Source organism: Mustela erminea, chromosome 14, assembly GCF_009829155.1.
Source record: "Mustela erminea isolate mMusErm1 chromosome 14, mMusErm1.Pri, whole genome shotgun sequence".
In the NCBI taxonomy this organism is placed as follows: Eukaryota; Metazoa; Chordata; class Mammalia; order Carnivora; family Mustelidae; genus Mustela; species Mustela erminea.
In genome coordinates, this window is record NC_045627.1 from 39,137,568 (window position 1) to 39,154,387 (window position 16,820).

A 16,820-nucleotide genomic window follows, 5' to 3' on the forward strand; every position below is an offset into this window, starting at 1 on the left:
GGTTCCAGGACCCTGGGATCATGACCCGAGCCGAAGGCAGACACTGAAACGACGCCCAGGCGCCCCTAGGCTAGCCCTTTAAATACAGTTTCTTATTCAGTTCCCTAATTACTATTATGAGGTAATAATCCTCATATGAGAAAACCAGAGCTCAGTGAAGTTCTATAATGTCTGAAAGGTCACTGAGTTAGAGCAAAGTCTTGAAATCAAGTGTTCAGATACTAACTTATGATCCTTCTACAACAAACTGATGAAATACACACAGAGATATTATCTGTACGATGAGTATGTTATTTTATTATTATTTTTAAAAATATTTATTTATTTGCCAGAGAGAGAGAGAAAACAGAAGCAGGGGGAGCGCAGACAGAGAGAGAGGCAGACTCCCTGCTGAGCAGGGAGCCTGATGCGGGACTCAATCCCAGGACCCCTAGGTCATGACCTGAGCCAAAGGCAGATGCTTAACCAACTGAGCCACCCAGGCATCCCAAGCATGTTATTTTATGATGGCAATGTGACCTGTGTAACTGATGGAAACCTGTCTGATCTATTTAGAATGGAGCAAATCAAATTATGGAATGGACTTACATTCATTTAAATAAAGATTTGCATACCTTGCTAAATCATGTAGGTGACAGGAAATTATCCCTGCTACATATTATGCAAATATTACTAGGAGAGAAAAGAAATACACAAGTAACTGTAATAAATTACACAGTATAAAATCATATTTATCTTAGAAAGAGAAGAGAGGGAATGTAAGCAGGGAGAAGGGCAGAGGAAAAGAGAGAGAGAATCTCAAGCAGACCACCTGCTGTGTGCAGGGCTCAATCTCATGACCCTGAGATCATGACCTGAGCTGAAATCAAGAGTTGGACCAAATGCTATGAAGAATTACAGGAGAAGGTAATTAATTACAGTAACTACAGAAAAGTTAAAAAGAAATGATAAAGACAATGGAAGTAGTTGAGTTAGGCCTTAAAGAATGGGGTGCGGGGGCACGCCTGGGTGGCTCAGTTGGTTAAGCAGCTGCCTTCGGCTCAGGTCATGATCCCAGCGTCCTGGGATCGAGTCCCACATCGGGCTCCTTGCTCGGCAGGGAGCCTGCTTCTCCCTCTGCCTCTACCTGCCATTCTGTCTGCCTGTGCTCACTCTCTCTCCCTCTCTCTCTCTGACAAATAAATAAAATATTAAAAAAAAAAAAAAAAGAATGGGGTGGGGGGCCTAGGTGGTTTGGTCAGTTGGTTAAGTGTCCAACTCTTGATTTCAGCTGAGGTCATGTTCTCAGGGTCCTGAGATTGAGCCCTGCACTTAGCAGGGAGTCTACTTGAGATTCTCTCTCTCCCTCTGCCCTCTTCCCTGCTCACACAGGCTCTCTTTCTCTCTCCAAAATAAAGCTTTTTTTAAAAAATGGGGAAGATGTTTTCTTGAGACTTTATTTATCTATTTTGAGAAACAGCAAGTCCATGAGCAGAGGGAGGGGTAGAGGTAGAGAGGAAGAAGGAGACTCCCACTGAGCAAGGAGCCCAATGTGAGGTTCAATCCCAGGATCCTGGGATCATGACCCGAGCCTAAGGCAGACCTTAACCAACTGAGCCACCCAGGCATCCAGAATGGGGAAGATTCTGACAAGTAAGATAGGGTAGAGGAATTTCAGGCAAGGGAGAAAATGAGCATTTGTATAAAGGCAAAGAAGTGAGGAACATGTTCACAAAGCAAATGGTGTTCAGTCTGGCAAAAGCATCGAAGACGAAGCTGAACAGATGGACAGGAATGAGAGCACAGTGAGCCTGAAATGGCTAAGTTTGGACTCAATGAAATAAGCAGTGAGTGATCACTGATGGCTTCTTTTTTATTTTTAATTTTTCTTTTAAGAGATTTAAATAATACAGACAAGTCCAAAAGATACAGCAGAAAAAAATGATACAACAAATGTCCACATCCTACCACCTAGAATTTTAATATTGCTATACTTACTTCTAGTCTAAAGGTATGACTGATTAGCCTTAACACAAAAAATTAAACACAACATATGCCCATACTTTAAAAATTTATAGATAAAGCTAATATTTTTCCTTTGATGACCAACACTATCAGTTCCAGTCTATTTCATTATTATCCAGAGGTGACTGCTCCCACAAATAATCCTTCTGGTCCACTGAGCATGTGAGTGCGCGTGCACATGCGCATGTATTTGTTGTATTTGTTGTTGAGTGTTCTCTTTCCCTGGAATTTTATTACCCCCAGATACCCATATGCCTCATTCCCTCACTTCATTTATATCTCTTCTCAAATAGAACCTCCTTGGAAAGGCCTCCTCGACCAACTTATTCAGAATAGCAGTCTAGGGGTGCCCGGGTATCACAGTTGGGCGCACCAACTCTTGGTCTTCGCTCAGATCATGATCTCAGGTTCATGGAACTGAGCCCTGCATCAGGATCCGTGCCTATACCTCTCTCATACACTAATGAAACAAGATGGGGTCAGGAGGGAGACAAACCATAAGAGACTCTTAATGTCACAAAACAAACCAAGGGGAGCCGGTAGCGGGGAAGAGGGGGAGGGGGAGGGTGGTGGGGATATGGTCATTGGGGAGGGTATGTGCTATGGTGAGTGCTGTGAACTGTGTAAACCTGGCGATTCATAGACCTGTACCCCTGGGGCTAATAATACATTATATGTTTATAAAAAAATTAAAAAAAAAAACACATGACATTTTGTGTCCTAAACATTTTTATATATATAGCATCCATACTCTACATATTTACAACTTGCCTTTTTCAATCAACATGTTTTCAAAATCTATTTATTTAGATCAGTGGTTTTCAACTGGGGACAGTTTTTGCCCCCAGAGGACATCTGATAATGTCTGGCCATATTTTTGGTTGTCACAGCTGGGGGTGGGGTAGAGTGTTATTGGCATTTATTGGGTAGAAGCCAGGGATGCTGCTAAACAACATATAATACACAGAGCAGTCCCTCACAACAAAGAATTATCTGGTCCAAAATGTCAACAGTGCCAAGGCTGAGAAATCCTGGATTAGATTTATGTACATTTAGCTAATCTCTGGGTAACTAATGGATTATAATCTATCATATAATTACAACGTAATTCATTTATCTATTATTGAGGGACACTAACACATTGTTCAGTTTTTCACTATTACCATCTCTAATAATTTTTAGGAGAGTGACTGAAGATGATTGAAGCATATTTCAAGCGGATTCTCTTGGGTCTAATGGTTGCATTGGAAATGAAGAGTTGCTAGCCGTTGGAAAATAAATTTAGGTATTGCCAGAGTAAGAAATGAGTGAGAGGGGAAAAAAAAAAAGAAACAAGTAATTAGAGTAGCTACTTAGAGTAAAAAAGAAAAATGCAAGACACAAGATAGTAATAAAAAGGATCAAGAGTCTGGATCCAAGGAGAGCCAGGAAGTTTAGGTGATAAGGAGGACGGTAGCACTTTAAAAAGAGACTGGGAAACAGTCTGTGATACTAATCCAGGTTTTGTTTTGTTTTTGTTTTTGTTTTTAAGAAATCACATCATCACAATTTTAATTGCATATGTTTTCTTTTTTTTAGTCAATTAAAACAACCATTTTATATTATTACTATTTTTATTAACATATAATTATTATTTGTTTCAGGGTTACAAATAAGACTGTGAATCATCAGTCTTACACAATTCACAGCTATGGTGAGTGCTGTGAATTAATCCAGGTATTTAAAAAAAAAAAACAAATACACCAGGAATTCAAAAACAGGTCTGGAGAGAGTTGTGAGTTTGGTTTTAAACTGTTCAGAAGTTATCCTGGTTTGGGAATGGGAGTCTCTTTTGCAACACTCTAAAATTTTGGAGATGTAGGAGCACCTGGGTGGCTCAGTGGGTTAAAGCCTTTGCTTTCAGCTCAGGTCATGATCCCAGGGTCCTGGAATCTAGCTTAGCGGGAAGCCTACTTCTCCCTCTCCCTCTGCCTGCTGCTCCCCCTGCTTGTGCTCTCTGTCAAATAAATAAAATCTTAAAAATAAAATAAAATAAAATGTTGGACATACAAGCTACTTAAATTCTTTTTCCAGTAGTAAAAATGTGGTAAATAATATCTATTTACTGAAATGTTATGCAGCTCCTTAACAATTATGCTTATAAAGACTTTTTAACGTCATGGGAAAAGGTAAGATAATAATGAGTAAAAATTATGGACAGGATACAAAATTTTTGTATAGTATAAAAATGTTTTAAAAATAACTAGATGAATATGGGGGGAAAATAATGGAAGGCAGTAGAGCAAAATGATAATAGTAGTTGACTTTCTGATGTGAATTTTTCCTTACATCTTTCTGTATTTGCTATAATGAGTGAATGTTATTTTGTAACAACAATGAACCTATTTTAAGGCTTTATTAGAGAGAGTGAGCAAGTGAGAAGAGAAAGAGCGTGAGCTCTGGGGGAGAGGGAGAAGCAGGGTCCCCACCAAGCAGGGAGCCTGACATAGGGCTTGACCCCAGGATCCTGAAATCATGACCTGCGAGGAAGATAGACACTTAACCAACCAAGCCACCCAGGCGCCCTATGAACTTCATTATTTCAAAAGAATTACCCAACCAGCAATCTATCTTGTTTTGTGCCAGGTGCCCTAATTCTCCTACATGAGTCTCTCTTATTTTCTTGACATCTCTTTAACCCGTCTGTAAGGTAACAGTTCACAAGCAGAGTGGCCCTTTGACGCAGATGGGAATCATCTAGGGGAGATTCTCCTAACCATGATGGCCACCTCTTTTAGTCTCCTTTCCCAAGTTTTCTGAAATGATACCCTGAGAAGGAATCCTTTTACCACCAATTATTGCCATAAAACTGATGGGAGTGCAAAGGCACAGGCAGACAGTTCTGAGAAATGACAGGTGTAAAGTCATAATTATCTCACAGACAACTGAGGTTAGAGTTCTCTCAGCATCGACCTTGCTTCATCAGTCTTCAATAACATTCTATTACACAAATAAGTGATGTTTGTGACGCAAGCAAAATGACTAGAGTTCAAAACCAGTAAGTTTAACTTGGAAAAAAAAAAAAGTCCAAAGACAAAATGAAAAACACACACAACTTGGGACCTTTTAACCATAATATATACAAAGGTATTCTCTCATGTTATTTAACAGCTTTGAGTACCTCAAATTCAATTCTGTACACACAAATTGAAGTTTTTCCCATACTCAAATTCTGACCTTTGATTCCTGAGCTCAGTAAGACTGAGGTTTTCTGCTAGAGCTCTATTTTTCCCTTGGTGCTGCACTGACTAGGAGGTGACCTCAGGGGGACAACTCAGATAATGTGGACCACCATCTACTGTGATCTTCTTTTAGGTCCTATTTCCTTCAATTTTTGCCTTATTTTGTTGTTCTATTGTGTCTTCAAATAACTGTTTCTTATAGTCTCACCAAAGTTTATAATTACAGTTGGCAGGGGTTAGTTAGATACGTTATGCCACCATTATGAGACCTCGGTTTTATTAAATTTTAAAGAGGGGTGCCACTTCCTCCCAATCTTGTGCTCATTTCTTTCTTACCCCAGGAAATGTATGGCAAGTCAGAATGAGATTTGATTTGAAAGAGGAATATGTGCTTTATCCTGTGGTTCAGACCTACCTAAAAGTAGCCAGACTCAACCAAGGGCTCCTATAGGAATCGAGCATATGCTCATTATCAGACTGCCTGAGTTCAAATCCTGTATCTGTCACTTATTAGCGGTGTGACCTTTGGCAAACTACTTAATCTCTCTTGGCTTCAGCTTCTCTGCTGTAAACAGGGAACAATAATCATACTTATTTCATAGGACTATAAGAGAGATATAACAAATTAAAGTGGCCTATACATTACAATTACCAATAAATGTTAGCCATTAGATGATGATGATGACGACGACAGGTGCCAGACCCAGTGATCTGTAGCAAAATCTCCTCTCCCCCAATTCAGCCCTTCAGCAATCATGATCCTGCCATTAACTCTTCAAATACGGCAACTCCAACTTCTACAACCATCTCAAGAGTGAGGAACTCCTTAACTTCCAGCAGGTCACCACTCTGCTGCCATGGTTACGTAGCGATGAACTCACCTTTCTGATCGGTTTACTGACAGTTGGAAGTAGTTCTTTGCCATTTCTAGCCTTGTCTGGTACTCAGCAGAACCTTCTATCAGTCCCTTAAAAAAAAAAAAAAAAGGCCTATCAGAACATTATTTACATGCTATCATTAAAATAATTTGCTCACCAGCAATTTTCAGGGAGGCAGTGTGTGATACATTGTTTAGGAATCATGAGGCTTGAGTCCAATCTCTGTTTTGTCACTAATGTACCTTTTTGGGCTCTAGTTTCTCCAAATAAGGGCACTCAGCTATATGTAGTAGTTCCTAATTCTTTTCACCATTAAGGACCTCTTTCCAATTTGGAAGATTTTCTACCATTTTCTTTTTTTTTTTTAAATTTTATTTATTTATTTGACAGACAGAGATCACAAGTAGGCAGAGAGGCAGGCAGAGAGGAGGAAGCAGGCTCCCTGCCGAGCAGAGAGCCTGAAGCGGGGCTCAATCCCAGGACCCTGGGATCATGACCTGAGCCGAAGGCAGAGGCTTTAACCCACTGAGCCACCCAGGCACCCCTTCTACCATTTTCTAATATTTAATTAGTTATTAATAAATAATTGATTAGTAATTAATTTATAAAACAAAGTACAAATAGATCCCAAAATAGCATAATCCCACTTTAACTACCACTCCTGCTTTTCACATTTATGTTTATTTTGGCATTCATACTTAGTATTTTATATTCTTTCAAAAATAGACTACAATATCATAAGCACCTTTCCATATTGCTACAGTCTTTGTATCACCATGTTTTAAAAAATTTTAATTCCAATACAGTTAGCCTACAGTGCTCTATTAGCTTCAGGGATACAATATAGTGATTCAACAATTCTCTACATTACTCAGTGCTCATCACAGTAAGTGTCCTCTTAATTCCCCTATTTCACCTATTTCACCTATCCCCCCACCTTCCCTCTGATAACCATCAGTTTACTCTCTAGAGTTAAGAGTCTATTTTTTGCCTTTTTCCTTTGTTCATTTGGTTTGTTGAATTCCACATGAGTGAAATTATATGGTATTTGTCTTTCTCTGACTTTTTTCACTTAGCATTTTACCCTCTAGATCCACCTATGTTGTTGTAAATAGCAAGATTTCATTTTTAATGGCTGAGTCATATATATATATTTTTTCACATCTTCTTTACCTATCCATCTCTTGATGGGACACCTGGGTTGCTTCCCTTGGCTATAAATAATCTTGGCTTTAAATAATCTTGGCTTTAAATAATGCTGCAATAAACATAGGAATGCATGTATCCCTTTGAACTAGTGTTTTCATTTTCTTGGGTAAATAACCAGTAGTGGAATTACTGGATCATATAATTCTACACTGTTTTCCATAGTGGCTGCACCAGTTTGCATTCCACCAACAGTGCACAAGGGTTCCTTTCTCTCCACATCCTCATCAACACTTGTTGTTTCTTTTTTTTTATTTTTAACACTTGTTTTTTCTTATATTTTAGATTTTGGCCATTCTGAGAGATGTGAGGTGTTATGTCACTGTTATTTTGATTTGCATTTCTCTGAAGATTAGTAATGTTGAGCATCTTTTCATGTATCTGTTGGCCACTGGCCTGTCTTCTTTGAAGAAATGTCCATTCCTGTATCATTATATTCTTAATGAATTTTTCTACTTCTTGGATGTTTCCTTAAAATACATCATTCAAATTAAAGTTCTGAGTTTGAACCTTTGAACCTTTCTATAGCTCCTGGAACACATTAGCAACTTATTTTCCAGTTAAAGTTCTACCAATTTGCAACGTTATGGCAGTGAATAGGAGTATTAACTTCACTACACCTTCAATAGCACTAAATATCACACAGATACTTTTTCACATATTGTATTCAGACGTACAGCCTTGCTACTTATGAGAGTATTTTAAGAAAAATGTGCTAGTTTTCTTTACATAATTTTTTTTCAAGATTTTATTTATTTATTTGCCAGAGAAATCACAAGTAGGCAGAGAGGCAGGCAGAGAGAGAGGGGAAGAAGGCTCCCTGCTGAGCAGAGAGCCTGATGTGGGTCTCGATCCCAGGACCCTGAGATCATGACCTGAGCCAAAGGCAGAGGCTTAACCCACTGAGCCACCCAGGCAGCCCTCTTTTTGTATTTTTTAAAATTTATGTCTTTGTTCATTTTTCTGCTTGGTGTCTTCATGTTTGCCTTACGATTTGCCAAAGTTGTTCTTCTGATACAAACAACTTAAATGTTAGTATAAATAACAATATATATAAATGTTAGTAGTTTTTCTAAAATACTGAAAACAGTTCATAGCCACCCCCTCATTAACACTGAATTAGAATGGTCCTTTTTAACTCTCACTTCTATAATCATGTTACACATTAAATATGGACCACAGGACTCTAATGCACCAGCTTGATTTTCCCTGGATTGTACAATTTTACAAGTGCTTTGCAAGTCCTACCTTAAAGTAATCATTCTTTTTCAGACTTTCGAGGAAGCCAGCCCAGAGTGGTGAGGGAGTCATGAAGGATTTCTTGGAGTCAGAAAAATGTGGGCTAAATTTGGAGCACAAGATCTCAAATCCATGAGCCTAGATGAAATAGACAGAATTTTCATTATTAAGTTACTTTCTTTCCATTCAGCCACACTTAAGATCTAGGTGACTGGACATATGGGCATATGGACATTTATAACACTTGGAATTTTATGAAAAATCTATTTCCAAGTTTTTCAATATCTATAGATTACTAAAAATTATAAAGGGAAGGCAAACAATACAAACATTCTTGTCCTCCTCAAAGAGATTTCTTTTCTTGCTGATTACAAAACCAGAAATTTAAACTCTCTTGTTTGCTTAAAAAAAGGCATTAAAAAGGTTTCTTGTCTAACAGAAATTATAAATGAGTTCAGCAAGGTCTTAAACATGGAAAGGGAAGGAAGGGAATCACTTCATTTTAATTGTCTTTGGACTAAAAAATATGAGTGAGCATGGCAAAGTAAGTCAGACAGGGAGATTTCCTGATCACTCTAGAGAAAACTATTATCGATTTCTTGCATATCTTTTCAGAAGTAATATATGCATTCAAGCAGATGTGTAGTCTGTGTCTATATATCCTACTGCATCCCTTTGGTCATTAAATGGCAACATACTGTTCTAAACCTTGCTTTTTCACTAAGGTATATGCTTTGGAGATCATTTTATATGATCATACAAAGTTAACCATTTCACTGCATAGGCAGACCATAATTTAACTATTCCCCTACCAATAGGCATTAAGGTGGTTTCCAATCTTTACTACTACAAATAATGCTGTCATGAGTACCCTCATACATCTTTGTACACATTTAAAATATACAGAGGATAAATATCTAGAAGTTAAAAAATGCTGAGCAGAAGGGTTTGTGCATTTATATACTGATGGATATTCACAAATTTTTATAAGACACTAAATCAACTCACACTCCCATCAATGATGTTTGAGAGTATCTCCTTCTATATATATTTTCATTAATCCAATATATATTATCAAACTTTCTGATATTTGCCAAATGATAGAAAACAGTTTTATAGCTTTAAGTTGCATTACTTTTATTATGAGCAAGGGCTAACATTTTTCTTACATTTAGATTAAAAATCATTTGCATTTCCTTTCCTGTGGACTCTGTTCAGTTTCTGAACATTTTTTGTTAATTAGTATTTTTTTCATATTGACTTATAGGAACTCTCTATATATTAAATAAATTAGCTCTTTGTAATTTAAATTGCAAATATAATACTTTCTTCAGGTTTATTACCTTTTGACTTTAGTTATGGGGTTTTTCTTTCGCCCATAGGAAAGCTTAATTTTTTTTTTTTTTTTTTTTAGGAGAGGGAGGAGTAGAAGGAGAGAGGAAGAGAGAGAATTTTAAGCAACCCTGAGATCATGACCTGAGCTAAAATCATAGTTGGATGCTTAACTGACTGAGACACCCAGGTGCCCCAGAAATGTTTAATCTTTAATAATCAAATTTATCAGTCTTTTTATTTTTAATAGCTTCAAGTTTTAAGTCAGGCTTAAAAAGGTCTTTCCTATTCAGATTATCAAAAATTCTCCTGTGTTTTCTTTCCGATTTTATGGTTTCAATGTTCTCTCTTAAGTATTTGGTCCACCTGGAATTTATTTTGGGATAGGTGTGAGGAAATCAACATTTAATTTTTCAGACAGCTTCACAGCTGTTCTATTATCATTAACTGAATACCCCATTTTTCTGTCTTGTTTAAGATGCCATATTTTACTACATTCTCACAAAAGTAAGGTATATTTCTAGACTTCCTTTGCTGTACCACTACTCCATTAAGAGCCCTTTTACCTAAAGGAAGAATATAAAATTTTATGGTTCATTACCAACTTCATGCCCAATTCATGGGCTCGATACTGGGGATGAGATGGAGGAGGCATCTTGTATCCACTCCGCCGGTCTGGCACAAACCTTTGTTGTACCAACTGTGCATACAGACATTTAGTGAAAGTCACCTGGACATTGGAACACAAAATACATGAGTCTTCCTGAAAGTAAAAATTTGACTATCATTTCACAGTTCATAATTTTATTTATGAGCTTGTATTCGTATGAAATGCAAAGATCTAACCTATTCATTGCCAACATTTTTTATTAACAGCTTTATTGAGATACAGTTCACATGCCACAAAACCAACCTTACTGTCTACTTTTTAGTAATCACTAATGGAATTCTTCTCATTAGTTACATTATATGGCAATTTAGGTGGATAGAAGATAAAGAATAATTCTCAAGTCTCTGGAAGAAATGAAATGTCTTATTCTTAAGAAGAAAAGAAAATAGGAAAAATATGGTCAGAAACTATCTAAGAAACATTTAGATATAAAATAGGAAATGAAGTCTCTTGAAATCTTCCTCCATGGTTGGGAGAAAAGAAAAAAGAAAAAAAGCGTATTAACTTGCCATAAGGAAATAGAATTATTTCCAGTTTTTTCTACTGCATAATTAGAATAATGTTTTACTCTTGTTCCAGGGATAGAAACTTAATGACCAAGAGAGCTATCTTACCGATGTCATTATTCGTGTTTCAGGCAAGAAAGTCTTGAAAACACGACAGGCTCTCAGGTCAATGGGGTCCCGTAGGTAAAATGCCTGGACTCCTGCAGCCACCAATCTGGGGCGCTGCTTTAACACTGCTACAATGCCAGCTGGAAGGAAGCAGTGTGCACGATGAAGAGAGGCTTGAATTTTTTCTGGGTATCTGTGACAGGCAACATATCATTTTTATTTATTTTTATTTATTTATTTATTAAAAGATTTTATTAATTTATTTGACAGAGAGACAGCGAGAGAGGGAACACAAGCCAGGGAAGAGAGAAGGGAGAGAGAGGAGAGAAGCAGGCTTCCCGGTGAGCAGGGAGCCCAATGCAGGGCGCGAACCCTGGATCCTGATCCTCAGGCTCACAACCTGAGCCAAAGGCATATGCCCAATGACCGAGCCACCCAGGTACCCCATAATCATTTTTATTTCATGATATGTAAACATCTAGAATTCTTCTACTATTTACTTCCTCTTATATTGTCTTAGTTCATCAAGAGTAAGAGGTACAATGACAAGGAAGATGAAGTTAAAACTACCATATACACTAAAAACTGCTGAAAAGAAGAGAGAGAAAGAGAAAAAGTAGGAAAAAGTGGAAAATAATGAAAAGGAATTACGGTAGTTCAGTAGGGGCACCTGGATGGCTCACTGGGTTAAGCATCTGCTTTTGGCTCAGGTCATGATCCTAGGGTCCTGGGACTGAGCCCCACATGGGGGTCCTTATCATCGGGGAGTCTGCTCCTCCCTCTCCTTCTATGCCCCCCACTCCATGCTGTCTCTCTCTGTGTCTACAATAAATAACAAAATTTTTTTTTTTTTAAGATTTTATTTATTTTTTTGAGAGAGCGACAGTGAGAGAGAGCATGAGAGGTGAGAAGGTCAGAGGGAGAAGCAGACTCCCTGCGGAGCTGGGAGCCGGATGCGGGACTCGATCCTGGGACTCCAGGATCATGACCCAAGCCGAATGCAGTTGCTCAACCAACTGAGCCACCCAGGTGCCCCAAATAACAAAATTCTTAAAAAAAAAAGGTTGTTCAATAAAGACAAAACAAAAACCCTACTATTCTTTGGAACAAGGATAAAATCAGAGTTAATTCTTCTAAAACAATGGTACAAAGTATACTGAGCAAAGTTAAAAGAGATTTTATATTGTTAAAACCTGAATGGTGCTAAACATTGAATAGGTACTCAAATATGAAAGGCCAAACTAATATGTTATTAGGTAAAGGCTGTCTTGTGAATAGAGCCTGAAGTGTACCACATAGGTCAAAGAATGCCATCCACTGCCCTAGAACCACAGAGTACATTGTACTCCCTTGGATTTTCATTCCTACTGGTCTCAAAATTTTTATCTATGGATATAGATAATACTTAGCTACAGTATCTAAGTAAATAAATGCAAAAATATTGGGACTAGAATATTAACACCTATGAATGAGAATTAAAAGATGTATCTATTCCTTAATTTTAAAACATGCAAGTGTATCTATTTTTTTTAAGGATTTTATTTATTTATTTATTTATTTATTTATTTATTTATTTGATAGAGCGAGCGAGAGCGCAAGAGAGAGCAAGCACAAGCGAGAGCGAGCACAAGCAGTGGGAGAGGCAGAAGCAGGTTCTCCACTGAGCAGGGAGCCCTACATGCAGCTCAATCCCAGGACCTGAGATCATGACCTGAGCCAGGGGCAGATGTTTAACCGACTAAGTCACCCAGGTGCCCCAGAACATAAGTTTAATCTGTTAGCCACTTTCATGAAGGACGAAGACAAAATGAAAATGAACTAGCTGAAAGAAATTCTACATGCAACGGAAGACTTGAGCTGCACTAAATCAAAAGACTCCTTTACTAACAATGAAAATATTTTCCTTACCCTCTGATGCGCCTATTCACAGCAGCTCGTATAGATTCTGAAGCCAAAATTTCTTCTGGGTGTGTTGAGATTATATTCAATGCTTGAGGGACTGTTGGGGGTATGGTGGGTAACCAGGGCACTGCTCCAGGTTTCCTTGGAGCAGGAATAATGCACAATTCTCCATGGTAGAAAAACACCTGCAAAATGAGACATTTTAATTTTTATTCTGGGCACCGACAAACTCTAGGTACATACGGAAAATGTTACAACAAGATTTCATCTCTGTAAATTTTCCAAATTTGGGACTGGTCTCAAAATTTTTATAAATAAATACTTACCCTATTGGCACTATTATCAGGATCCAACCATTTAGGGAGAAAGTCAGCAGCTTCTATTAACAAGAATTCACCATCATTGTCTTCAATCCTAATGCAAAAGAAATTCCAATTATGCATTCAAAAAGCATATATATTCAACTAATCAAAACACATTTATTCTAATATTTTTTCTTTCATTTTAGTAAATACCTTAGTACATGCTATATGTAGGTTATTATAATACAGCAAATAATACGTAAGACACTGAAGGAAGTACTGAAGGAGATTCTAAAATTGAAGGAGGATTTGGAGGAGATGATAAGGAGAAAAAGTAAGTATATAAATAACACCAGACAAAAATATGAAAAATATTTAAAAAATCACCTAGCGCCAAGATTTTAGGAAAGTATTTATGGAAGTTACCTGGACCTTGAGAGATACTTTTGTTTTGCCTCATTTTTATCACTTTTTTAAATTTAAAATTTTTTAAAAGATTTTAATTTTTTTTTTTTAATTAATTTATTTAACAGACAGAGATCACAAATAGGCAGAGAAGCAGGCAGAGAGAGAGGAGGAAGCAGGCTCCCAGCTGAGCAGAGAGCCCGATGCGGGCCTCAATCCAAAGACCCTGGGATCATGACCTGAGCTGAAGGCAGAGGCTTTAACCCACTGAGCCACCCAGGTGCCCAAAAGATTTTAATTTTTTAATGATTTATTTATTTACTTTAGAGAGAGAAAGCACGAGCATGTGGGCCGGTGGAGGGGCAGAGGGAGAGAGAATCCTGAAGCAAGTTCTCCCACTGGGCCCAGTGCCTAGTGGGGCTCGATCCCAGGATACTGAGGTCATGACCTGAGCCAAAATCAAGAGCTAGCTGCTTAATGAGAACTGAACCACCCAGTTGCCCCTAAATTTAGATTTTTGAATAGGTAAGACTTCAAAAAATACATAAAAAGTTACACAATGAAAAAGTTTCCTTCCTACTTTTGTCTTTATATGCCTCTTTCTTACCCTCCAACCACTGTTATTTCTTGTTTATCCTTCTAGAGATTCCTTATGCATAATTTAGCTAATAGGAATATAAATTCTTATTTTCTCCTCTTGTCACACAAAAGGTAGCATAATTTATATACTATTCTAGGTTTTTTCCCTTTTAATGGGTGGCTATAAGAAGAAAGGAGAGATGTTCTTGGGAGAGGGAATAGTATAAGCAAAATCATGGAGGTGGCTATTTAAGGTGGATATCTGGAGAATGATAATTAGTAAAAAACAAGACTAGACATGCACAGTTATGGGGCGCTTAGGTGGCACAGTCGGTTAAGTGCCCAGCTCTTGGTTTGGCTCTCAGGGCTGTGAAACTGAGTCGGGCTCCTGGGTTGGGCTCCCAGAGTCTGTAAGCACAGAGTCTGCTTGAGAGTCTCTCTCTCCCTCTCTCTCTGCCCCTCCTGTTCATTCTCTCTCTCTCTCTCAAATAAATAAATCTTAAAAAAAAAAAAAAAGCACAATTATATCATTTTGTGAAGAGCTTTAAATGTTAGCAGTCAGGTTGGCTCGATGGCTCAGTTGGTTAAGTGTCTGCCTGCAGTTCAGGTCAGGATCCCAGGGCCTGGGATCGAGCCCTGCATCAGGATCCCTGCTCAGTGGAGCGTCTGCTTCTCTTCCTCTCTCTCTCCCTCTGCCTCTCCCCCTGCTTGTGCTCTCTCTCAAATAAATAAATAAATAAATAAATAAATAAATAAATAAATATTTAAGAAATGTAAGCAGAGTCAAGGAGAATGAACTTAGTTTTCTACACAAAAAAAATATAAAGGTTTCAAACCAGGGTAGAAAACGATTAGAGCCCCACCTAAGGAAGATTAACTTGTCAGAGACATAGAGGAAGTTCTTCATTTTTCTAATTTGTTTAAAAAACTGCTAGGACAATAATGTTTATTACTGAAAGGGCTTTACAGGCCTAGTGTAGGTATGAGCCATCATAATATACAGATCAGAATCTGCAGCAGCTGCCTTCAGCTCAGATCATGATCCTAGGGTCCCAGTATGGAGCCCCATATCAGGCTCCCTGTTCGGTGGGGAGTCTACTTCTCCCTCTCCCTCTGTTCCTCCCCCACTCATGCTGTGTGTGTGTGTGCATCTCTCTCTCAAGTAAATAAATAAAATCTTTAAAAAATAAAATAAAATAAATATCAGAATCCACACACAAAAGGCATTGCTCTCTCCCTAATATGCATGTACAGATAGAAACGAGTATCTCTGTGTTTGTTTCCTTATAATTCTATCATTTATTGGGAAATTATTGCTAATTATTTTTAGGTATAATAACAGTAGTATTTAAAATAAGCATTACCTCTTATATTTACATCTTAAAGTATTTAAAGACCAAATGGCATACTGTTGGTGATTTGCTTTAAAATAATCTTGCTATGGGGGTCCCTGGGTGGCTCAGTGGGTTAAACTGCTCCCTTCGGCTCAGTGGGTTAAACTGCTCCCTTCGGCTCAGGGTCCTGGGATCGAGTCCCGCATTGGGCTCTCTGCTCAGCAGGGAGCCTGCTTCCCTCTCTCTCTCTGCCTGCTTCTCCATCTACTTGTGATTTCTGTCAAATAAATACATAAAATAAAATTAAAAAAAATTAAAAAAATAATAATAATCTTGCTATGTGGGCGCCTGGGTGGCTCAGTGGGTTAAGCCACTGCCTTCGGCTCAGGTTATGATCTCAGGGTCCTGGGATCGAGTACCGCATCGGGCTCTCTGCTCAGCAGGGAGCCTGCTTCCCTCTCTCTCTCTCTCTGCCTGCCTCTCCGTCTACTTGTGATTTCTCTCTGTCAAATAAATAAATAAAATCTTAAAAAAATAATAATAATCTTGCTATGTAATGGGGGGGTGGGGGAAAGGTATAGATAAAGTAAGAATGTCCATGAATTGACCCATGTCAATTGTCCAATTACAAAATTGTTGAAGCTGTGTGACAAGTACATACAGGTGCATTCTCTCTACTTTCGTGTTTGAAATTTTGATATAATAATGTTTTCAGAGTTGTTTTTCTTTTTGTTTTGCTGGGGAAGAGGGTGGGGGAACAGAATACAATTTGGGGACTGACAGGAAAATGAGCATAATATATGGAAAATTAGGTGAAACACCCTCTATTGACACAACTTGGTAATTACAGAGAACTATCAGTTCCCATTTTAAATACATTTAGAATGCAGTATTATCTACTTTGCTTTCAATATAATTGTTCCCTGATTTTTTGTTAAATTTTTCTGTATTTCTCAAAAAGATACACAGTTAAGGTATAATAGAGGAAGACACTGTAAAGAAATTTGTAAAATATGTATATGTACATACAAATGGGATTTTTTTTTTCCTATGATTTTTTTTTAAACTGTAGTACACCTTTTGGTATTGTTTGGATTTTTCTATCATCTGTATTTAGATTTTTTTTTTTTAAGA

The 16,820-nt window shown here is 37.8% G+C and overlaps 1 protein-coding gene across 2 annotated transcripts in view; it reads right to left on the bottom strand.

The window, feature by feature from the left end:
• Positions 1-16,820, bottom strand: part of ECD (ecdysoneless cell cycle regulator) — a 31,317-nt gene that overhangs the window by 9,328 nt on the left and 5,169 nt on the right. For both annotated transcript variants that reach the window (XM_032313173.1, XM_032313174.1), the window contains exons 4-9: positions 13,393-13,480; positions 13,073-13,251; positions 11,165-11,357; positions 10,482-10,610; positions 8,558-8,686; positions 6,107-6,192 (exon numbers count right to left, since the gene is read on the bottom strand). In XM_032313173.1, coding sequence (XP_032169064.1) covers positions 6,107-6,192; positions 8,558-8,686; positions 10,482-10,610; positions 11,165-11,357; positions 13,073-13,251; positions 13,393-13,480 — 804 coding nt within the window. The remainder of the gene's footprint in view (positions 1-6,106; positions 6,193-8,557; positions 8,687-10,481; positions 10,611-11,164; positions 11,358-13,072; positions 13,252-13,392; positions 13,481-16,820) is intronic.